This window comes from Brachycentrus maculatus, unplaced genomic scaffold (assembly GCF_059751285.1).
Source record: "Brachycentrus maculatus isolate JH-2025_06_01 unplaced genomic scaffold, ASM5975128v1 h1tg000566l, whole genome shotgun sequence".
In the NCBI taxonomy this organism is placed as follows: Eukaryota; Metazoa; Arthropoda; class Insecta; order Trichoptera; family Brachycentridae; genus Brachycentrus; species Brachycentrus maculatus.
This window is the reverse complement of record NW_028281308.1, coordinates 703,519-728,299: the sequence shown is the minus strand read 5'-3', so window position 1 is coordinate 728,299 and position 24,781 is coordinate 703,519. Positions and strand designations below refer to the sequence as shown.

The 24,781-nt window shown below is 40.8% G+C and overlaps 2 protein-coding genes across 2 annotated transcripts in view; one reads left to right on the top strand and one right to left on the bottom strand.

Annotated features, from left to right (window-relative positions):
• The window catches only part of LOC148301407 (low density lipoprotein receptor adapter protein 1-like), a 291,630-nt gene that overhangs the window by 186,346 nt on the left and 80,503 nt on the right, over nt 1–24,781 (bottom strand). The window lies entirely within an intron of this gene.
• On the top strand, nt 1,741–24,574 carry LOC148301413 (uncharacterized). Its single transcript, XM_088273341.1, has 10 exons — nt 1,741–1,897; nt 12,346–13,825; nt 14,455–14,590; nt 15,706–15,801; nt 19,140–19,256; nt 20,313–20,405; nt 22,166–22,264; nt 22,654–22,802; nt 23,507–23,723; nt 24,410–24,574. The coding sequence occupies exons 2-10, from the start codon at nt 12,375–12,377 to the stop codon at nt 24,473–24,475; spliced, it is 2,424 nt and encodes an 807-aa protein (XP_088129467.1). The 5' UTR covers nt 1,741–1,897; nt 12,346–12,374; the 3' UTR covers nt 24,476–24,574.

Below are 24,781 nucleotides of genomic sequence, written 5' to 3'. Positions count from 1 at the left end.
ACAGAAGTATCTAAGTTATTATTGTTCAAGAGCTGTTATGCCAAGCTTGGGATATCGACACTTCGCCTAAAATGGCTGCCGCATGGCATCGCTTTCGAACAGGCCATTTTTAGTACTGGCAACACTTAGAAATATTTCAAAAGAAACACGGGTCATTAGTGAACATCCGTAGTTTTTTTTTGTGAGCATTGCCACGTACTTATTACTTTGAATTTACAAAAATATTGATAATAATAAAAAACAATGCTTTTATTCATCATTTTCATTTGCGAAATTCGCTCATCAAAAAGAAGTTGCTAACAATTTCAGTAACATAATTCAGGCAACGATGTAAGCGCAAGAAGATGGGAATGGAAAGTTTGTTTCCTTCATTCCCTTCCAAAGAAGAACTGGGGACTCCATATATTTGAATGAGAAGTGTCGATGACTTCCTTGTAATATCTCAATTTTTAATTTATAATTTTGCAAAGGTGTATTATACACGATGTCAAATAATTCACTACTCAAAATATATTTAACTTTACTTACAGGAATGCTAAAAAAATGTAAAAGGGTCTAGATATAATTGAACTAGAAACTACCGTAAATACTGACAGTGTGAAAACCATTTTTGAAAAAGAAGAAAAGCACAAGAAGGATAATGAGGTCAGTCGAAAAATGATAAAAAAATAATCAAATTGGAAATACAACCTACGATCAATTTTAACATTTGCGATACCAAATTATGTTTGAATTAATTCACCATTTTATGCAGAGAAATTGTTTTGTTATTATTAAATTGCGTGATTTATTTTTTAATTATTTTTTTTAAAGAAATTTTAAATAAAACATCCTATAAATATGTAAGGGTTTTCATAATAGCTACACCAGACCCTTCAATTAAATATATTTTTTCCATTTCTACAGACCATACTAACAACAAACATACATATATAAGTACCTAGTCATCTTCATTGTTCATTATCCGCAGTCAATGGTGCATAGGGCACATATTGATATTTCTGAAAAATCTATGACTTCTTATTTAAATATGTACGTATTATGTTTTTCGTTTTAGCAACACAATTCCCAGATTTTGACTTCACAATAAATAACTGTTGCCTTCCATTAGGTTTTCAGGGATACAGTTGATAGGTTTCGTGAGATAGCGTTTGTCATGGTTTTAAAAGAGGGGATTGCGAAATTTTGTAAAATTGAGATGTGACAATGATAAATAAAATTTCCGAATGAACACAGCGCACGCAATAAAATACAGGGTTTTTTTTCCGAATTTGGTTTCTGAATTTAAATCATCTTCTGTTCGATAATAAAAAAATATGTTCTTGATAAGCGTTTTATTTAAATGAATTTCGTGCATTCGGGAGATTTGAATTTAGATATTAAAACAAATTCAAATGATTTATTAATTTCACCCTAATAAATATAACAAACGATCCCATACAGCGTAATTCTTGATGTTTTCTAATTCAGGTCTTACTATTGCTTGTAAATTAGTGACAATAATTATTTGTATGACTTTATCGATTGGTATAATTGGAAACCAAATTGAACATCAACTTGGTAATTTGATGATTTTTTTTTTTTAATTCGAAGGTCATTAAAACAACACTTTATTGATATGTATAAAATGCAAAAAATAAGGTTTATTTTATTTCCAAGATTCCCTTTCTAGCTTGCAAAGGTGGCTACCTATTTGATAAAAAATAGCATATCTGGCAACAACCTAAAATAAAATAAAAAGTTACTCGCGCATGCGCAACACCGTCTCCTTCTGAAAGGAACGCGATGCCGCCATTTTGACAGTTGTTTGTCTTTGTATATTCTTTTACTCTTGTCCGATTTCGCTAAATCAGGAAGTGACCCGCAGTTTATTGTGCATATAATGTAACAACCACAGGTAAAGCTTTTATTTACATTTCAATTACCCCTTTCCCGCTTGTATTTGCATTACAAATGTCCCGCGTATCGAGCGCTCGATACAAAAATAAAAATATTCTATAATGCCGTATAAAACGCCGATTTTTCGTCTGAAAAGTGGCTTGCGCCGATTAATTTCAGTGGAATTTGTTCCTAAAACGCGAGAAGAAGTGCGTTGTGTGTTGTATTCGCTTGTATTTCGTGAAAAAACTCCCAATTTTTAAGGCGGGAACTGTTCTAAACATAGACATTTAAAAAAAAACACTCCAGTTTTATGTTAATTTTTCCAGCGTCAGTACGTTTGTGCATTTGTTGGAATGTTAAATAATAGAAACATCGATTCACCTGTTCTACGGAATAGCATTTGTTGTGTTGGACGTCTCTTTTTAAAAGGGGTGTGCATTTTTTAAGTCGGTGAAAATTATTGTTAGGATCTAAACAACTGATGAAAATGTATTGGGTTATCTTTATCTTTGTATTAAAATAAATTGATAATTGTAAACTTTCTCAATTCTATGTCATACTAAATTTTCGTTAGCTTTCATTGATGTTATAAGATATTGAGTATATAATCACAGTATTAAAATTTAATTATGAGCGAGTGTTTTTGCCAAGAATTTTCACTCATGAATTGCATGAAATTATAGTAACTTTAAACATAAACAGTAAATCCACTCACGAGTAAGCATAGGCTATGAAACTTATAAAGTAGAAGCCTGAGTAGGGTCATGATAAGCGGTGTTGCATAAGCCGTAGCTAGATTTCAGAGTCACTTGGAACGTTAGGTAATTAAAAAAAAATAATAATACTTGATGTGCTTAAAATCAATGTAAACGCAGCGCGTATCTTTAAAATTCAACAAATTTCCGACGACATTAAATTGAAATTTGCACAATTTTGTTTCTTATAATTTGCACAAATAAGTTATATTTTTTTAAATATTTTTTTTGGACATAAATGAAGAATATTATGAAAGTCTGGGCATTTACGGGGCTTACGACCGTCATAGGCTGGTTTAAGTGATCTGTGTCGAGATGTATAAAAAAAATATGAAAAATAACTCAAGTGGTACAAAAACAAGTGTTTTCCTTGAATAATGCTTAAAATTGTTCTTCAAATAAATGTATACAATTTCAGTTCAAAGAAAAATTAAAAATAAAAACTTCTAATTATAATATATTGTGAAATGCAAAAGAATTTAAAATGAAGAAAAAATAAAGAAACAAAAAAGAACTAGCCTATGATGGGTCGTAAGCCTTGTAAATATCTTCTTCGTCCATGTTGAGACGTCAAGAAATAAAATGAAAAATAACTCCTGTAATTGGAGATAATCCAGATTTGTGAACAAGTATTTGGACACACTCTTTTTTGATTGAAGCACATGGTAAATTATATAATAAAAAAAAAAATAATAAAACCCCTAACCGCACCCCAATGGTGCATAGGGCACTGCATCATATAAACGCAGTGTTATCTTGATCGTTTACACATGAAGGAAAGGTGATCAGCCTTCCGCTTCAGGTACCAGTCCAGGGTAATATTGAATAAATATTACAGTAAAAAAATCACTTATATTTATTTGACCCCCCCCCTGGGAATCGAACCCAGGACCTCCAGAACGGTAGCCGAGCGTGCTGACCATTGCACTACGGAGGCGGACAAATAAAAACATATAAAAATAGGTTTAAAATAAATAAATTAGACACTCTTTCTTGAAAATATGTACACCGTGTTTAAATATAAATGAAAAATACATAGCGCAAATAAAATTATATTTTCATAAATCGATTCGGCAGTCACTTTGTGGTAAAACCTATGCATTTTTAATTAAATTTTTTACTTAGTAAATACAACTATTTCTTAAAATCTACTGGGACACGTGTTTCGATGCATTCCGCATCATTTTCAAACACCGTATGAAACGGTGTATACGTATACGGTGTTTGAAAATGATGCGGAATGCATTGAAACACGTGTCACAGGAGATTCAAAGAAATAGTGGTATTTACTAAGGGGTATTTATGTTATCGGGAAAAGAAGCAGGGGAAAACCGATAAAAACATGGCACGATCAGGTATGCCAAATACTTGAAAGTGGTCAGGTAAGGAGTCGTAATAATCGACGGGTATGTATGAGGAGATGCATGAACGTGGAAGAGGCGAAGAATGTTTGCAAGGACAGAGTGGTGTGGCGCTCTATTCTCTCTGCCTACCCCTGCGGTGAAACGGCGTAATGGTTATTAAGTTTTTTTTTTTACTAAGTAAAACTTAAATTAAAAATAAATAAATAAAAGTGATTTTTTTCCTATTTAATATTTATTCAATGTTACCCTGGACTGGTACCTGAAGCGGAGGGCTGATCACCTTTCCTTCATGTGTCAGCGTTCAAGATAACACTGAGTTTATATGATGCAGTGCCCTATGCACAATAATCAACCTGATTTTATTTTAAACAATAATGACATCTGTTGAAAAATTGTATAAAGAAAATTATCCAATCTCCGAACCATATTCTCAGGGGGCTTTTCCATATATTTGACTAACTATGTTCGCCTTGTAATACTTGAAAAATAATCACAATTTAATTTAACTAAGTTAAAACTATTACCATGTAAGGGTTCCAATCATCAGCACTCCCCAACGCTTTAATTTTTTAAATTAAAATGTAACTTTCTTTGAAAATCACTATAAATATTTTATTATAACTTAATTATAATGTCTACCGGTTTCCAAGCTGACCGCTTCTTTATCAAAACTGATTAAAAAAGAAGCGGTTAGCTTGGAACACGGTAGACATTATAGTTAAGTTATAATAAAATATTTATAGTGATTTTAAAACAAAGTTACATTTTAATTATAAAATGGAAAATCACAAAGTTAGCGTTTCAAATATAAATTATACTTTAATTATTATTTTTGTACTGGTACCTGAAGCGGACGGCTGATCACCTTTCCTTCGTTTTAGTTCGCCTCCGTAGTGTAATGGTCAGCACGCTCGGCTACCGTTCTGGAGGTCCCGGGTTCAATTCCCAGGGGGGGGGTAAAATAAATATAAGTGATTTTTTCACTGTACTATTTATTCAATATTACCCTGGACTGGTACCTGAAGCGGAGGGCTGATCACCTTTCCTTCATGTGTAAACGATCAAGATAATACTGCGTTTGTATTAGCAGTGCCCTATGCACCATTGGGGTGCGGATAAGGGTTTTATTATATTATTATTATTGTATAATGCAAAAGAATTTAAAATAAAGAAAAACAAAATAAAATGTGTGCATGGTAGTCAAAAGCGCCAGCCGCTACGCCACTGAGTCTTCATTGTCTATTTTATGATAGGAATTTTTCAGTGACGTACGTGGAGATGACGCTGCCTTAATTACCCCGATTTAACTTAGCCCGATTGCAAACACAGCGAGGCAGATAGGCAAAGCAAACGATAAACACGGGGTTTAATAAACCGAGAAAAAAACAAGTCATTGGGACACTCCCACAGCAAGAGATAAAGAGTCTTACACACACTGCTTTTTGTATTAATTTTTCTAGTTTTGTACTGTTTTGAGGGACAAGGTCACATGTTCGAAGCGGGCCTCTTTACGATCGGAGCAGAGTAGCTAAACGACTGTTGTCTTTCTTTATCAACCTTGCGGCCCCCCCGGTAGTGTATTTATTTATAGAGTCACATATTGCTTTTTATATGAATGTTTCGAATATTATACATTTTTGAGGGGCAAGGTCACATGTTTAAAGCAGGCCTCTTTACGATCGGAGCAGCCAAACAACGGTGGTCTTTCTTTATCAACCTTGCGGCCCCCCGGACTTATATTTGATCATAGAGTCATATATTGGTTTTTATATGAATGTTTCGAATATTATATAGTTTTGAGGGGCAAGGTCACATGTTCGAAGCAGGCCTCTTTACGATCGGAGCAGAGTAGCCAAACGACTGTTGTCTTTCTTTATCAACCTTGCGGCCCCCCGGTAGTGTATTTATTTATAGAGTCACATATTGCTTTTTATATGAATGTTTCGAATATTATACATTTTTGAGGGGCAAGGTCACATGTTTAAAGCAGGCCTCTTTACGATCGGAGCAGAGTACCTAAACGACTGTTGTCTTTCTTTATCAACCTTGCGGCCCCCCGGGCTTATATTTGTTTATAGAGTCACATATTGGTTTTTATATGAATGTTTCGAATATTATATAGTTTTGAGGGGCAAGGTCACATGTTCGAAGCGGGCCTCTTTACGATCGGAGCAGAGTAGCCAAACGACTGTTGTCTTTCTTTATCAACCTTGCGGCCCCCCGGTTGTGTATTTATTTATAGAGTCACATATTGCTTTTTATATGAATGTTTCGAATATTATACAGTTTTGAGGGGCAAGGTCACATGTTTAAAGCAGGCCTTTTTACGATCGGAGCAGCCAAACAACAGTGGTCTTTCTTTATCAACCTTGCGGTCCCCCGGACTTATATTTGATTATAGAGTCACATATTGGTTTTTATATGAATGTTTCGAATATTATATAGTTTTGAGGGGCAAGGTCACATGTTCGAAGCAGGCCTCTTTACGATCGGAGCAGAGTAGCCAAACGACTGTGATCTTTCTTCAACATCCTCGCAGTTCGGATGTATATCTATTTATTTAATTTGACATTTCAAGACGGATGACGGGGAATATGGCTGTCTGAGTATTTACCGGGCTTATGACCTGTCATGGGCTGGTTTGATCACTTTATTTATTTATTTATTCTACCCATGACTGACGACCACACTACTTAAACTTTTGAAACAAGTGATAAAGAGAAGAAGAAAGGAATAAGTTACTAATTAATTATCCCTCACGCTTACTGCAGGAGTAGGCAGAGAGAATAGAACGCTACACGAGTCTGTCTGTCTTTGCAAACTATCTTAGCCTCTTCTACATTCACGCGTCTCCTCATACAGACCTCGCCTAAGTACTTGTAACACTCACACAGGCCATGCCTTTGTAGGTTTTTTTTTTGTACTTGTAATTATAATATATTGTCCGCCTCCGTAGTGTAATGGTCAGCGCGCTCGGCTACCGTTCTGGAGGTCCCGGGTTCGATTCCCAGAGGGGGATCTAATAAATATAAGTGATTTTTTCACTCTGATATTTATTCAATATTACCCTGGACTGGTACCTGAAGCGGAGGGCTGATCACCTTTCCTTCGTGTTTTAACGATCAAGATAACACTGCGTTTATATGACGCAGTGCCCTATGCACCATTGGGGTGCGGATAAGGGTTCAAATGAAAATGAAAAGTATAATATATTGTGAAATGCAAAATAAAAATATATATATATATAGTTTTGTAACTATGTGTTTTTTTGCGGCGTCTTTACTCAGGGATACTAATTGCGTTGAAATTTTGCATAATATAAAAAAAGAAAACATCTTGTTTAAACAAGAAAATGTCTTTACTATGGTCAAGTACCTTTTTGGATTGTTTGCCCGCGGAACAATGAGTGCCAACATCGTAATAGTTTGGGAAAATATCGTAAACCCTGCGTCAACACGCGGCTTAGCGAGATGTGAGCTGTACTCACAGTGACTTCTAGAAATAATACTCACATAATATTATCATATGACTTGATTTATGATAGATCCACAACACGTACGCTTGATGGTTTCCATCACCCGACTTTCTCATATAAAGTGCCGGACGAATGGTAGAACAGTGTGCCTGCAGTGCAGAGTGTAAGGGAGCACTGCCCGCAGAATGGAGGTCAGACTACTCCCTGAATGCTAGAACAGTGTACGGTAGATGTACCTGCAGTGCAGAGTGTAAGGGAGCACTGCCCGCAGAATGGAGGTCAGACTACTCCCTGAATGGTAGAACAGTGTACGGTAGATGTACCTGCAGTGCAGAGTGTAAGGGAGCACTGCCCGCAGAATGGAGGTCAGACTACTCCCTGAATGGTAGAACAGTGTACGGTAGATGTACCTGCAGTGCAGAGTGTAAGGGAGCACTGCCCGCAGAATGGAGGTCAGACTACTCCCTGAATGGTAGAACAGTGTACGGTAGATGTACCTGCAGTGCAGAGTGTAAGGGAGCACTGCCCGCAGAATGGAGGTCAGACTACTCCCTGAATGGTAGAACAGTGTACGGTAGATGTACCTGCAGTGCAGAGTGTAAGGGAGCACTGCCCGCAGAATGGAGGTCAGACTACTCCCTGAATGGTAGAACAGTGTACGGTAGATGTACCTGCAGTGCAGAGTGTAAGGGAGCACTGCCCGCAGAATGGAGGTCAGACTACTCCCTGAATGGTAGAACAGTGTACGGTAGATGTACCTGCAGTGCAGAGTGTAAGGGAGCACTGCCCGCAGAATGGAGGTCAGACTACTCCCTGAATGGTAGAACAGTGTACGGTAGATCTACCTGCAGTGCAGAGTGTAAGGGAGCACTGCCCGCAGAATGGAGGTCAGACTACTCCCTGAATGGTAGAACAGTGTACGGTAGATGTACCTGCAGTGCAGAGTGTAAGGGAGCACTGCCCGCAGAATGGAGGTCAGACTACTCCCTGAATGGTAGAACAGTGTACGGTAGATCTACCTGCAGTGCAGAGTGTAAGGGAGCACTGCCCGCAGAATGGAGGTCAGACTACTCCCTGAATGGTAGAACAGTGTACGGTAGATGTACCTGCAGTGCAGAGTGTAAGGGAGCACTGCCCGCAGAATGGAGGTCAGACTACTCCCTGAATGGTAGAACAGTGTACGGTAGATGTACCTGCAGTGCAGAGTGTAAGGGAGCACTGCCCGCAGAATGGAGGTCAGACTACTCCCTGAATGGTAGAACAGTGTACGGTAGATCTACCTGCAGTGCAGAGTGTAAGGGAGCACTGCCCGCAGAATGGAGGTCAGACTACTCCCTGAATGGTAGAACAGTGTACGGTAGATGTACCTGCAGTGCAGAGTGTAAGGGAGCACTGCCCGCAGAATGGAGGTCAGACTACTCCCTGAATGGTAGAACAGTGTACGGTAGATCTACCTGCAGTGCAGAGTGTAAGGGAGCACTGCCCGCAGAATGGAGGTCAGACTACTCCCTGAATGGTAGAACAGTGTACGGTAGATGTACCTGCAGTGCAGAGTGTAAGGGAGCACTGCCCGCAGAATGGAGGTCAGACTACTCCCTGAATGGTAGAACAGTGTACGGTAGATGTACCTGCAGTGCAGAGTGTAAGGGAGTCTAATAGCCGCAAGTTAAAAACAGTAGTTTTGATATATTATGTTATTTTTGTCGAAATATTCTGTTGGTTTTCCAATAATAAAAAATATATAAAATGATTACTCTCTACCGAGTGGTTGGGCTAGCTATGAGAAAGCCCGTCGCGATCGGTCTCCGGCGAGCGCTCGTGCAGCACTCCACTCGCGAGCTCTTTGTGTAGCGGATGCCCCACCACGTGATGACCACCTAACCTCCGAACATACCGACTTGTAGTTTGCGAAGGTAATGTAAGCGCTTTGCAATGTATTATTTGAACGCCTCTCCCGGACTTTGCGACTTTGCAACGACACCCAACGGATCATTCCAGTTATATAGCTTAATCCAGTTATTTAAATTATATAGCGCTATTTTCGCAAAATGGTGCCTCCAGGGCGCTGATACACACACACACATACACATACACATGTATATATCGTAGTCATACAGGAGAAAGTGACCAAGTGCATTTTTTACAAAAAACATGATCATTGACTATTTGATATCTTACTAGCTTAATATTGCCCTGAAAAAAATCCCTAAGGATTCTCAACTTGGAAGTATAATATATTAGAAGTTTAAAAATGACTAACTGCATTGGTGTTTATTTTGTTGCCAAGCAAAAGTGACTTGAATGGCCCTCCTGAGCATTTTATATACATATATATATACATATATATATATATATATATATATATATATATATATATATATATATATATATATATATATATATATATATATATATATATATATATATATATATATATATATATATATATATATATATATATATATATATATATATATATTTATATATATAGATAAGTTAGATAAATATGTGTGATTTTTTCACTATAATATTTATTCAATATTACCCTGGACTTGTACCTGAAGCGTAGGGCTGATCACCTTTCGTTCATTTCAATTTCAATTCAATTAAATTTCATTCAACAATTTTTTTTATACATACATAACAAACAATATTCAAGGCGTATATATTAAAAGTAAGCAAGAAGACTTAAAGGTGTAGATGAATCGCGCTCTGGAAAACTCCTATAATATATTCATGTGTTAACAATCAAGATAACACTGCATTTATATGATGCAGCGCCCTATGCACCATTGGGTGCGTATAAGGGTTAGAAAAAACAAACAACCACTACTTCTGATACTACCATCACGCCGTTTTCCGCAGGGGTAGGCAGAAAGGATGAAACGCCACACTGTCTGTCCTGACACTCCTGGCTTACTTCGTTCTTCTTCACATCCATACGTCTAGTCATACATGCCCTCCGATTACGCAGACTTTTGACAGCACTACATCCTAAGTACAGCGAAACCTCTTGTCTATCGTTCCCGGAATAATCGTCTTCTCGGATGTGTCATTTATTTATTCTAAACCCAAATTCATTTCATACAAAACCCCAAGTGTACATTGGCGGGCTTATTGCTAAAAAGCAATATCTTCCGACCAACCAAAAACAGACTACTGATATTGGTCAAATCGTTTGATACCATATATCGCTCACTCCTTTCAACAACGTCATATATAAAAAATCGTCACTTTTCAGTTGTGCATGGGAATGCCCAGAAAATGTATTATATCCCAGCAAAAGCGGCATATTTTTAACTTAATATTTACCCGCTACAGGGCAGAAAGTGTTGTTTTTGCATTTTGAAGAAAAGGTATAGTTTAATTATTTTTTAAATGTACTATATATTTTTCAAATGGAGAAACCCCTTCAGGTTTTACCTAAAAAGATCTGTTGCACAGTAAAAAGTTCAATCAGTGGCTTGATATTTATTTTTAATACATTTCATTATATTCTTAAACTTTAAAAACGACCTGAAAAATCAAGTTTTTGGATATGTGACGTTGTTGAAAGGAGTGAGCGATATAGCTGTTTGCAATCAGAGGGTAGATAGTACTTGAACATTAAAAAAAAAAACATAAATTACAAATTGATGATAATAAGGAAGGCACGGGAAGAAGGGAGTTTAGGGAAGGGTGTAGAGGGAGGAGGTTTGATGGACAGTTAGGGTTCTAATGATAGATAGTAATGTCTCAGACATTTCTCAAAAGTTTTTATATAGTTATAAGTTAGTATATCAAGGTGTGTTTAGCTACCTACCGTGCTGGAGGTCCCGGGTTCGATGCCCAGGGGAGGTCGAAAATAAATATTAGCGATTTTACAATGAACGAAAGTTTAGTATTTAGTAATACGTACTTGTTTAAACAAAAAAAATTACATATTATTTATTCAAACAACTTTCTGTCAAAACATTGTGAGCGGGTACGTCATATCGGGGTTCCACTGTACTTACGAAACTGGTTACAGCCGGTGTAAAAGATTCGGAAAATTTACGACACAATTACGGGAGATTACCACGTCACGAGGTATCTGAAAATAGCGCACCGAGTGCGTGATGAAAACGTACGCTGAAGAATTTCTAAGACTCTTCTTCATCTATGTTGAGATGTCAAAAAATAATATAAAAAAAATAATATATAATTGGAGATAATCCAGATTTGTGAACAAGTATTTGGACACACTCAAAATGTTGCAAATAAATTCTTCTTCAAACCCTTATCCGCATCCGATGGTGCATAGGGCACTGCATCATAAATGCAGTGTTATCTTGATCGTTGAAACACGAAGGAAAGGAGACAAACCGTCCGTTTCAGGTACCAGTCCAGGGTAATATTGAATAAATATTATAGTGAAATAATCACTTGTATTTATTTGACCCCCCACCCTGGGAATCGAACCCGGGACCTCCAGTACGGTAGCCGAGCGTGCTGACCATTACACTACGGAGACAGACAAAAATTTATGTTTTACTTAGTAAATACCACTATTTCTTAAAATCTACTGTGACACGTGTTTCCATGCATTCCGCATCATTTTCAAACACCGTACTAAGTAAAACATTATTTAAAAATGGATTGATTTCACCACAAATTGACCGCCGAATCAATTAATGAATGAGAACTGCCGACGAATTGTCAGCATTGGCTGTGAACCTGATGCCTTGTAAAGGAGGCAAGCTTGATGGCGGCTCTCGGGAAGCATGCGGAGTTATTTCTTTAGTGATTTTAAAACAAATCTATATTTTAATTATAGCATAAATATTTCCCTTATTATTATTTTTAATTCATCTTTATAACTTGTAATATTCACATAGCTTTTTCTTTGCAGGCGAACGTCCGTGCCCGCCCACCGCGAGAATGTGGCTCCGCAGCGAGAAGCGCGAGCGCCACCTGCTGCCGGGCAAGCCCGCCAAGCCCGGGCAGGCCAAGCCCTGGAAGCACGCCAAGCCCGGCCAGGCCAAGCCCTGGAAGCAGGCCCTCAAGCGCGACATCGCGCGCAGCGGCCTCAAGGCCGTCGCCAAGTCGGCGGAGGCGCTCGACAAGTGCGGCTTCGCCAAGAGCATGGAGAAGGGCTCCGCCACCGCCGTGCGCTGCTCGCAGAGGATGAACTCCTCGCGGGGCAACTCCCCGCAGGGAGAGAAGATCGCGCCGCTGCGGCCCAAGGGGCTGTTCGTCAACAGGATCGACGCCAAGAAGCCGCAGCCCAAGCCGGTGCCCATCGAGCCCGCAGAGTCCATCAAAGACGGAGCGCTCCGCTCCAGAATCGTCAACGCCAATATCCGCATCCGCAACGGCCAGACTGACAAGCCCGTGGGCTTCGCGAGAGCCGCCATCACGTCCAAGAGCGCGCTCGAGGACGAAAGAGAAAACCGCGTCGGCAACGACGGCGCCAAGCAGGGCTGCCCGCGCAAGAGCCGCCGCCTGGAGAAGTCCGAGCGCTCCGCCGTCGTCAACGGCTCCCCGTGCCGTAAGGCCCGCCAGCTGCCGCGGAGGCCCGCCAGCCAGGCCGTGCCGGCGGCCAGGAGGGTCGCCGTCAGACGGCGCGGCAGCGCCGACGTCGCCAAGCCCCGGGAGGTGGAGAGGTCGCCCGAGGTCCCGGAGCTGGCGGCCGCGGACTGGGCCGCCATCGTAGACCACGAGATGACCATGTACGAGAAGGAACTCGCGAAGATCGGCCGCTCGGAACAGATGGTCGGCGAAGAGTCCGACTCGGACGCGAACGTCAGCGACGCCAACCTATGCCTGCAGGACGATCGCCTCACCGAGTTCATCGCGATAGAAAGCTCGCGGTACATCGAGATCAAATCTACGAAAGACTCAAAGATGTTCACCCGCTGCAGCAGCGTGGACAGGAAGAGCTTCGAACGCAGCGCGGGCGGGAAGTGCCGCAAGCCCTCGACGAATTCGCGGAAGATCGCCGCCGAGGCTTGCAGCAAGGCGGCCAAGCGGCGGTCGTCGGCCGTCGAGCTGACGCGGCCCTACCCCGCGAGCGAGGACGCCTCGGGGCGGAGGATGTCTGAGGACCGGATCGTCAAGATCACCGTGGCGGAGATCGCGGAGATCTCGGAGATGGGGGAGATCTCGGAAATCTCAGAGATAGCGGAGATCTCGGAAATGGAGCAGCTGGCCCTGGAGGGCTTCCGGAAGCTGCCCGTGCTGAGCCTGAGCAGCGCGGAGCTCGAGGAGCTGGTGGCGCGGCGAGGCAGGCCGGCCGAGGAGTGCGGAGACCAGATCCTGCAGGGCTTGCAGCAGCCCGACTTCATATCCATGCTGGACGAAGGGGACATGTGCAAGAGGCAGAGGCGGAGGTAACCCGGCGTCACTACCCCCGTGGCCATATTATATCGCTCACTCCTTTCAAGAATGTCATAAATCAAAAATTGACAATTTTCAGTTCTGCATGTTTTCGGAATACCCATAAAATGTACTATATCCCAGCAAAAGTAGCATATTTTCAGATTAATATTTACCAGTCTACCAGTCCAGTAGTACCAGTCCAAGGTAATATTGAATAAATATGAGAGTGAAAAATCACTTATATTTATTTGACCCCCCTGGGAAGCCGAGCGTGCTGACCATTACACTACAGAGGCGGAGGCGGGAGTTCTATATATATGAACCAATTTAGAAACCTTGTTCTTGAATCACTAGAACTTCACTAGAGACATCTATTGGCGAGATGTATTGATTTTATCTTATTTTTATTCTTTATATAACATTTATAACATGTAAGTAGTTTAAAACAACTTGAATTGATGTGTTCTTTCTTCTCAATATGTTAATGGTAAAATAGTACCGTATAAATAAATAATAAATAAATAAATTAAAGAACTGAAGAATCCGCCGTGTACAGACATTTTGAATCCTAGCATTTTCAATGCGTTACCACTGACCGCCTCCATGTGATGGTGAGATGATGTCTCTGTCTCCCCTCCAGACTGTCGTCGTGCCGGGGCGCGGAGGGCCCGGGGGGCTCGGCCATCGAGCGGCTCGAGGCGCTCAGCGACCTGCAGCTGCCGCCCTCCAGCTTCCTGCAGGACATCAGCCAGAGCCTGGCCGCGCCCGACCAATGGGTGAGTGCACACTCTTCACTCTTATCCCAATCGAGGCAAGAGCAGATACTTCTAGAACAAAATCTCGAAACTATCCTAACCAAAACAAGCCGACGCAGACTGTGCGCCTAAAGTGCGGTACTGCTATACAAGAGGACTGTCATATAGTACCTGCCGCAGCCTGGTATATCACGGTTGATGACTTGATGACTTGGCGGACAGTCTATATCGGCGTGCCCGCCGTGCGTTTGGCACACAGTCTGTCAGTTTGGACGCGCATTTGGGGCACAGCCCGTGCCGGCTTGGATAGCACCTGCCGCGCAGTTATATTTGACAGTCTATCTTCTACATCAGAGTCGGCTTGGATAGCGGCACCGCGCATTAGGCGCACAGTCTGCCGGCTTGTTTTTGTTTGGATAGTTTCCGCCGCACGTTTGGCACACAGTCTGTGCCGGTTTGGATGGTGCTCGTAGCGCGTTGGTACACAGTCTGTGTAGGTTTGGATGATGCTCGCCTCGCGTTTGGCACAATCTGTGTCGGCACAGACTGTGTGCCCAACGCGCGGCGAAAACTATCCAAATCTAAACAAGCCGGCACAGACTGTGTGCCCAACGCGCGGTGGAAACTATCCAAACAAAAACAAGCCGGCACAGACTGTGCGCCTAATGCGCAGTGCAGACAGATTGTCAAAAATTAACTGCGCGGCAGTTGCTATCCAAGCCGGCACAGCCTGTGCGCCAAATGCGCGTCCAAACTGACAGACTGTGCGCCAAGTCATCAAACCGTGATATACCAGGCTGCGGCAGGTACTATATGACAGTCCTCTTGTATAGCAGTACCGCACTTCAGGCGCACAGTCTGTGTCGGTTCGTTTTAGTTTGGATAGTTTCCGCCGCGCTTTGGGCACCCCGTCCGTGCCTCAGTCAAAAATGGCCCGAGAATTTTTTGTTCTTATCATCGACCTTAGGCCTTTTTAGCTCAATTATCGGATGATACTTTAAGGCCATTTGACTCGTTGTTCTTATGACGATGAGTAGAATGCCTGGCAAAATTGGCCAGAGAATTTTTTTATCTTCCGGGCCTTTTAGCTCGCGAAGTTACACTCGTGTACTAACTAATATTACCAATGACTACAGCTGTCCGGAGCCGAGACGGACGTCAGACTGGACGCCCTCCACTCGGAGAGTCCCGGCCTGATGGGCTGCGGCGACTCGGAGCCCTGCGATGACCAGGCAAGTCGGCCTTCCCTCACTCGCTTGACTAACTGACCAGCTGACCAAAACGCCTAATTTATTATTATTAATAATAATAAAACCCTTATCCACACCCCAATGGTGCATAGGGCACTGCGTCATATAAACGCAGTGTTATCTTGATCGTTTACACATGAAGGAAAGGTGATCGGCCTTCCGCTTCAGGTACCAGTCCAGGGTAATATTGAATAAATATGACAGTGAAAAAATCACTATTATTTATTTTACCCCCCTTGGGAATCGAACCCGGGACCTCCAGAACGGTAGTCGAGCGTGCTGACCATTACACTACGGAGGCTATTATTATTACTTTGTTAATTTATTTATTTAAACTTCATGTACAGAAAAGAAATAAGTACATAAGGCTTATTGCTATATAGCGATATCTTCCAGCCAACCAAAAACAGACTAGTAGTGATATTGGTCAAAACGTTTGATACCATATATAGCTGTTTGCAATCAGAGGGTAGACAGTGCTTGAACATTTAAAAAACATTGATGATAATAATTAGGAAGGCTAAGGGAGAAGGGAGTTTAGGGAAGGAGGTAGAGGGAAAAACTAAGGGACATGGTTTGATGGACAGTTTACGGATAAATGGTTTATAGAAAAAAAGAAACGTGTGTCGGGATGGTTTGGACATGTCGCTCACTCCTTTCAAGAACGTCATAAATCAAAAATCGTCGATTTTCAGTTGTGCATGTTTTCGGAATGCCCAAAAAATGTACTATATCCCAGCAAAAGTGGCATATTTTTAACTTAATATATACCCGCTACAGGGCAGAAAGTGTTGTTTTTGCATTTTGAAGAAAAGGTATTGTTTAATTATTTTTTTAAATATACTAAATATTTTTCAAATGGAGAAAAAACCTTCAGGTTTTACCTAAAAAGATCTGTTGCGCAGTAAAAAGTTCAATAAGTGGCTTGATATTTTTTTCTCATACATTGTATTATATTTTTAAACTTTAAAAACGTTCTCCTGAAAAATCAAGTATTTTGATTTATGACATTCTTGAAAGGAGTGAGCGATGTGGAATGTATGAGGGAGGAAAGAACAGTTCTGCTACTCTACTGACAGTATACAAAAGACACTTTTAAGCGTTTCCCGCAAACAATGTGTTAGTATATATTGTGGGTGTACTAGTAAAAAACGTTAACTCTAAAATCTCCGTTTGAATAATCCGCGTTATTTAAAGCTTTTAGCCTGAATAAAATACCCGCTATTAAAATAAAAGTTAAATTTACTCGTAAAACCACATATATCGCTCACTCCTTTCAACAACGTCATAAATAAAAAATTTACAATTTTCAGTTGTGCATGTTTTCGGAACGCCCAGAAAATGTACTATATCCCAGCAAAAGCGGCACACTTTTAACTTAATATTTACCCGATACAGGGCAGAAAGTGTTGTTTTTGCATTTTGGAGAAAAGGTATTGTTTAATTATTTTTTAAAAATATTTTTCAAATGGAGAAAAAACCTTCAGGTTTTAACTAAAAAGATCTGTTGCACAGTAAAAAGTTCAATAAGTGGCTTGATATTTAATTTTTAATACATTTCATTATATTTTTAAACTTTAAAAACAATCTCCTGAAAAATCTAGTTTTTCGATGTATGACGTTGTTGAAAGGAGTGAGCGATATATGACATTTGAAACTACTTGCTAGGAACAAACTACTTGCATAAATATAAATGTGACATTTCAAACTACTTGCAAGGAACAAACTACTTGCATTTTGCAAGGAACGTTGAAAACTTTATAATATCGCTCACTCCTTTCAAGAACGTCATAAATCAAAAAACTTGATTTTTCAGGAGAACGTTTTTAATGTTTTAAAATATAACATAGTGTATTTAAAATAAATATCAAACCTCTTATTGAACTTTTTACTGTGCAACAGATCTTTTTAGGTAAAACCTGAAGATTTTTTCTCCATTTGAAAAATATTTAATATATTTAAAAAAATAATTAAACAATACATTTTCTTCAAAATGCAAAAACAACATTTTCTGCCCTGTAGCGGGTAAATATAAAGTTAAAAATATGCCTCTTTTGCTGGGATATAGTACATTTTCTGGGCATTCCGAAAACATGCACAACTGGAAATTGACGATTTTTGATTTATGACGTTCTTGAAAGGAGTGAGCGATATGCGTCATTAGTCGAAAATGCATATTTTTGAGGTAACGTATTTTGTCAGTACACTAACTAACTAACTAGTTAGTGTACTGACAAAAAACGTTACCTCGAAAATATGCATTTTCGACTAATGACGCATATTATAAAGTTTTCAACGTTCCTTGCAAAATGCAAGTAGTTTGTTCAAGTACAAGTAGTTTTTCGAGGTAACGTTTTTTGTCAGTACACCCACAGTATAATATTGTATGCTGAGAATGCAGAGTGAATTGCACATATTGGTAAATGGAATTTTGCTAGGACACGCAGTGTGCACATTCTGGGAAATTGCTTTTAGTTGATATATGTATATATTCCTATAATATCCCTTTGACTACCGGGATTTTTCAGCCTACTATCCCAGAAAGACTGGGAATTAACCAAAAAAAAAAATACAATAATTGAACATTTTTACACAATCCTGAATTTTATTCATTTAAAGAACAATTAAAATATGGAACAAAGGCAAAATAAATTAATGGGTAAATGATCGAGAGTTAATTCTATGAAAATTGTAAAATTGTTTATATTTCAAAAAAATTCTCTCACTTTTCGTGTGTATATTAGGTTAAAATGGATAAAAACAGTAAAAATGTATGTAAAAAGAACTCCACCGAAAAGACACACAAGGTGGCTGTTGCCGACGGAGGTTAGAGGTCAATATAAAATATGGAACAAAGGCAAAATAAAGGAATGGGTAAATAATCAAGAGTTAATTTTATGAAAATTGTAAAATGTTTATATTCTTAATTTCTCTCTCTTTTTTGTGTGTATATTAGGTTAAAATCGTTGAAAACAATAAAACATGTATTAAAAAAGAACTTCACCGACAAGACACACACGGTGCAACAAAAAAAAGTTCTTGATATGTAAAAATTGTGACGTATCTGGCATTTCTCGCTAGAATACCTAAAGCCAATATATATCAAATTTTAGTAGCCAAAGGGTTAGTGAAAAAAAAACGCCACATTAGTACTTTTAAAAATTTTCGACGAGTCGGCGATTTCGAATCGCATTCGTTCGCGCGCCTCGCGCCAGACTGACTTGCGAAATTGCACCTGCCGGATGAGGCGTCGTCAGAGTCGGCGACTCTGCGAGGTCGCCAGGCGCGCTCCCCCCGCTAATGGTCGTTGTGTGACGCAGGACGAGGGCGCGGACCCGGAGCCGGGCGACCTGGACTCGGGGATGCAGTCCTCGGCCACTCCCGACCAGATCGCGGCCTGGGTGGACGCCTTCGACCCGTATCTCTTCATCAAGCAGGTGAGGCTGGCATCATTATGTATCTTTCAAAACCATCAAAATTTCAGGTATCATATTGTATCTTTCAAAACCATCAAAATGTCGGGCATCATTTTGTATCTTTCAAAACCATCAAAATGTCAGGCATCTGTATCTTTCATAACCATCAAAATTTCAAGTATCATTTTGTAACTTTCAAATACATAAAAATTTCAGGTATCATGTTGTATCTTTTAAATACGTCATAATGTCGGGTATTATTTTGTATCTTTCAAAACCATCAAAATTTCAGGTATCATTTTGTATCTTTCAAAACCATCAAAATTTCAGGTATCATTTTGTATCTTTCAAAACCATCAAAATTTCAGGTATCATTTTGTATCTTTCAAAACCATCAAAATTTCAGGTATCATTTTGTATCTTTCAAAACCATCAAAATGTCAGGCATCATTTTGTATCTTTCAAAACCATCAAAATGTCAGGCATTAACTAACTAACATTTATGGCATTAAAAACATAAATTAAAATGTACGCAAGAAGACTCTTGTTTAAAGATGTAGAAGGATCCCATATGGGAATTCCCCCTCAGGCACATGGAACAGGTATTGTTCAGCATATCTTCCTACAGGCATAACCATCGGCAGGTTGCTCCTGTGTATAGGAATGGGAAACTATCTATGCCGACGCTGTCCTTAGCTAACTATCGGGAACATACAGACCGATGCTCCGGATAATTTAAGGATTATCCATCATACCGCGCAACAATGGATAGAAATGCCTCATCAAATGCACATTCCTTCTAGTCCCTAAACTGTTGTAGCCGAGCATACCCTGGAGGAACTCGGTCGGGTAGAGCCAAGGATAATAGCATATTGGACATTTGTGAACCAGACAGCTGCAGTATACAAACAGATCGATGAAATTGTCACAAATGTGTACCAACACTGGCGTCAGCCACTTGACGGATGTCATATTTTCCACTCAATGGAAAAAAATTAAAAAAGCTTAAAAGGACACATTCAGAATGTTGGATACTTTAGAAAAGCTATTTATCTGTGTGTTTTTTTGCCCACGCAGCTGCCGCCCCTGGAGACCGTGCTGCCCGGGGCGCCGCGCGGCCGCTGTCCGGCCCTGCCTCTGAAGACGCGCACCAGTCCGGAGCTGAGCCTGGTGAGTGCCCAATGCTCCATCCCTATATCCCACATTCAGACTTGCGTTCAACAACCGACTCACGCAAGACCTCCATCTTTCTACATATTAATATAAATTCGGTAGTGTAGAGGCAAAGGGGTATATCTGTCTCAGACCAAATTCTACAGGAGAGCAAAAAGAAACTTGTGAAAATAAATAACGCATTTGTTTTACGTATTTTTAAGCGTACATATCGTAGTCATACAGGAGAAAGTGACCAAGTGTATTTTTTACAAAAACGTTATCATTGACTATTTGATATCTTACTAGCTTAATATTGCTTAACCGGATCCACGCGGCTCGCATAACCGTATGTGTTTTCATAAAACATGTCCCATACGCGGCTGACATAACCGTATGTGTTTTTACTTTGCTCCAAGTTTCGAACCTCAGTTCAACTTGGAGGGATTTTTTCATGGTGTGGAACTTTGGATAAAATAATACGTCAATCCTCGGCCTTATGACATCTGTTGAAATATCTGACTAATAATTTGTAACATCACAAGGATAAATAAAAGAACAGATCCCTGATTTTTCTTGCGGTCGGTAATTAGTCCGCGCCATTATCATGCCCCATATCTGTCTCACTCTCGACGCTACGCATCGCCAGTGGGTAAGAGTGACACACGATGCGTGCTTTGATTTATTTATGTTACGATCTTATTTGTTTATATTACGATATATTTCAAGAATAATGTGACACAAGTGTATTATAGAGTACCAAAAAGGCACAATGAATCCCATTGAACGTTTTTGTTTAGGAAAATAAATCGTTTCTTAACTAAATACATGATAAAAGTAATCATTTTAAAAACGGTGAAATACCGCCGCGTACGGGCGCCTCTCAGGTACAAAGTTGACGCGGTCAAAAGGTTAATATAGCTTAACACATTTTCTCTCCCAGTATATAACAATCATATGGCACACTTCAATTCCATTTCTAGGATGCTAAGATTGTATAATAATTCAGAAAATACTGATAATGTGACCACCGACATATTTAATCTATTATCCTTGGCTCTACCCGACCCAGTTTCTCCAGGGTATGCTCGGCTACAACAGTTTAGAGACTAGAAGGAATGTGTATTTGATTACGCATTTTTATCCATTGTTGCGCGGTATGATGGATAATCCTGAAATTATCCGGAGCATTGGTCTGTATGTTCCCGATAGTTACCTGAGACAGCGTCGGCATAGATTGTTTCACATTCCAACCTGCCGATGGTTATGTCTGTAGGAAGAGCTACCGCTATGTTGAACAATATCACATTGGATATTGATCTGTTCCATGTGTCCGTAGGAGTTTTCCGAAGCGGGATTCTTCTACACCTTTAAGTCTTACTTTTAATATATACGCCTTGAATATTGTTTGTTAATAATAATAAAAACCCTTATCCGCACCCCAATGGTGCATAGAGCACTGCTTCATATAAACGCAGTGTTATCTTGATCGTTTACACATGAAGGAAAGGTGATCAGCCCTCCGCTTCTGGTATCAGTCCAGGGTAATATTGAATAAATATTACAGTGAAAAAATCACTTATATTTATTTGACTCCCCCCCCTGGGAATCGAACCCGGGACCTCCAGAACGGTAGCCGAGCGTGCTGACCATTACACTACGGAGGCGGATAAAAGACATGAATTTATTAGCCAGTAATAACACTTGAGAATGATCCATTATCCGTAACTATTCTCTCGGCTCTGGACCACTCCTGATGGACCCTAACCCTGTTGCAGGTTTTGGACCTGGACGAGACCCTGGTCCACTGCTCGCTGCAAGAGCTCGCCGACGCCTCCTTCAACTTCCCTGTGCTGTTTCAGGACTGCCGCTACACCGTGAGTACAACAGTCAGCTCCGCGCCTCCAAGTTCGGCCGACAGTCGACCGCTGTCGTCCGAACTGACAGACAGTTTTCCAAATGCTTCTAATCAAGCAATTTGTCAGAGGCGTAATTGTTAACACGAATATTGGTATGCTGAAAAAATTGTCACGATAGTGAGATACCTCCATGTACGGGATATGATACGAACTACGCACGGTGGAATGTTCTTTTGGTGGTTTTATGTACGCTTGAAGAAAAAATGTGTGATATGCATCGCGGGCCACAAGAAGACACCTGGGTTGGCCACCCTCGAACAAATGGATTAGGTTTGATGGACAGGATTCTGATGATAGATAGCAATGTCTCAGACGTTTCTTAAAAGTTATTACGTGTGTGTGTGCAGGTACACGTGCGCACGCGGCCGCACTTTGCGGAGTTCCTGTCGCGGGTGTCGCAGCTGTACGAGGTCATCCTCTTCACGGCCTCCAAGCGAGTGTACGCCGACAAGCTGCTCAACCTGCTGGACCCCGCGCGCCGGTGGATCAAGTACAGGTCACAACCATAACCAACCCCTCAAATACAGGTCAAACGGATCATCGCATCACCCCAAATACAGGTCGGGTGGATCGTTCATTTGCTCGTCCATCGTAAACACCCCCTCAAATACAGGTCAAACAGGTCATCGCATCACCCCAATCGGGTCGGGTGGATCGTTCATTTGCTCGTCCGTCGTAGCCACCCCCTCAAATACAGGTCAAACGGATTATTCATTTACTCTTCCGTCATTGCATCACCCCAAATACAGGTAATCAAATAGATTTTTTAAGATGATGAATATGGAAGTCTGGGCATTTACGGGGCTTATGACCATCATAGGCTGGTTTACAAGTGATCAACTTTACACACGTGTAACATTCACCAATTCTACCTATTATTGACAGTCACACTACTCAAATTCTTGGAAGTTCTATATATGAACCAATTTTGAAACATTGTACTTGACTCACAAGAACTTCACTAGAGACATCTATTGGTGAGATGAAACTTTTTTATTAGTATTTGAGGTCCGAATCCTGGGTTATAATCACATACATGAGAAACGTTAGAAAATATCACTCTCATTTTTATTAATTTAGCTTATAATTTGACCAGTTAATTTGTTTACAACATTTTGTCATAAATGAACTGGTGTGTTTTCTACAAATTCAACGCCAAATCGACAGATAAATAAAAAAGGTACGATTGTTTGCGGGCAGGCTGTTCCGCGAGCACTGCCTCCTGGTGAACGGCAACTACATCAAGGACCTGAGCATCCTGGGCCGGGACCTCAGCAAGACGGTGATCGTGGACAACAGCCCGCAGGCCTTCGGCTACCAGCTGGAGAACGGCATCCCCATCGAGAGCTGGTTCGTGGACCGCAGCGACCGCGAGCTGCTCAACCTGCTGCCCTTCCTGGAGCACCTGGCCTCCGTGGTGAGTAGCCCCGGCGTGCTCGTGTGGGCGCTGCTACTCGCACCGGCACGGCCGCGTGAGCGGTGTGAAATGGGCCTGCATGTCTGTGCGGGTGCTTCAACTCGAGCCGGCACGCCTGTGTGGGTGCTTCATCTCGGGCCGGCAAGCTTGTGTGGGTGCTGTAACTCGGGCCGGCACGTCTATGTGAATGATGTAACTCAGGCCAGCATGTCTGTGCGGGTGCTTCAACTCGGGCCAGAACATCTGTGAGTGGTGTAAAATGGACCAGCATGTCTGTGCGGGTGCTTCAACTCGGGCCAGAACGTCTGTGTGAGTGGTGTGAAATTGGCCCTCATGTCTGTGCGGGTGCTTCAACTCGGACCAGAACGTCTGTGTGAGTGGTGTGAAATTGGCCCTCATGTCTGTGCGGGTGCTTCAACTCGGGCCAGAACGTCTGTGTGAGTGGTGTAAAATTGGCCGTCATGCTTGGGTGGGTGCTGTATATCAGGCCGCCACATTGTCTGTGTGGGTGCTTCAACCCGGGCCGGCATGCTGGCGTGGGTGCTGCAAATCAGGCCGGCACCTTGTCTGTGTGGGTGCTGTAATTCTAGCCGCCACGTTTGTGTGTTGCGGTCAAGGCGGGCGGCGTGGCTCGCCCCGTTTGTAACCGACGCCCCCCTAAATGTGTCGCAAATGTGTGCTTGCAGAAGGAGGACGTCAGACCGCACATCCGGGAAAAGTACAAGCTGTTCACCTACCTGCCGCCCGACTAGCTCTCGCTGGAGCCCAGACCACAAACTGATCCCATGGACGGTGTATTTTTTTAGAAATTGTGTCCTTTAATTATGTGTATTTTTTTGGCCTGCGTCGAAAACGCGACTCGGGCGCTCTCTCTCTATATAAATATATATATATATATATATATATATATATATATATAAATATATATATATATATATATATATATATATATATATATATATATATATATATATATATATATATATATATATATATATATATATATATATATATATATATATATATATATATATATATATATATATATATATATATAT

Coding starts and splice junctions, on each gene's coding strand:
- LOC148301413 (XM_088273341.1), top strand. CDS start 12,375: ATGTGGCTCCGCAGCGAGAAGCGCGAGCGCCACCTGCTGCCGGGCAAG. Junction 15,802..19,139: donor CGGAGCCCTGCGATGACCAG/GCAAGTCGGCCT, acceptor TGTGTGACGCAG/GACGAGGGCGCGGACCCGGA. Junction 23,724..24,409: donor TGGAGCACCTGGCCTCCGTG/GTGAGTAGCCCC, acceptor GTGTGCTTGCAG/AAGGAGGACGTCAGACCGCA.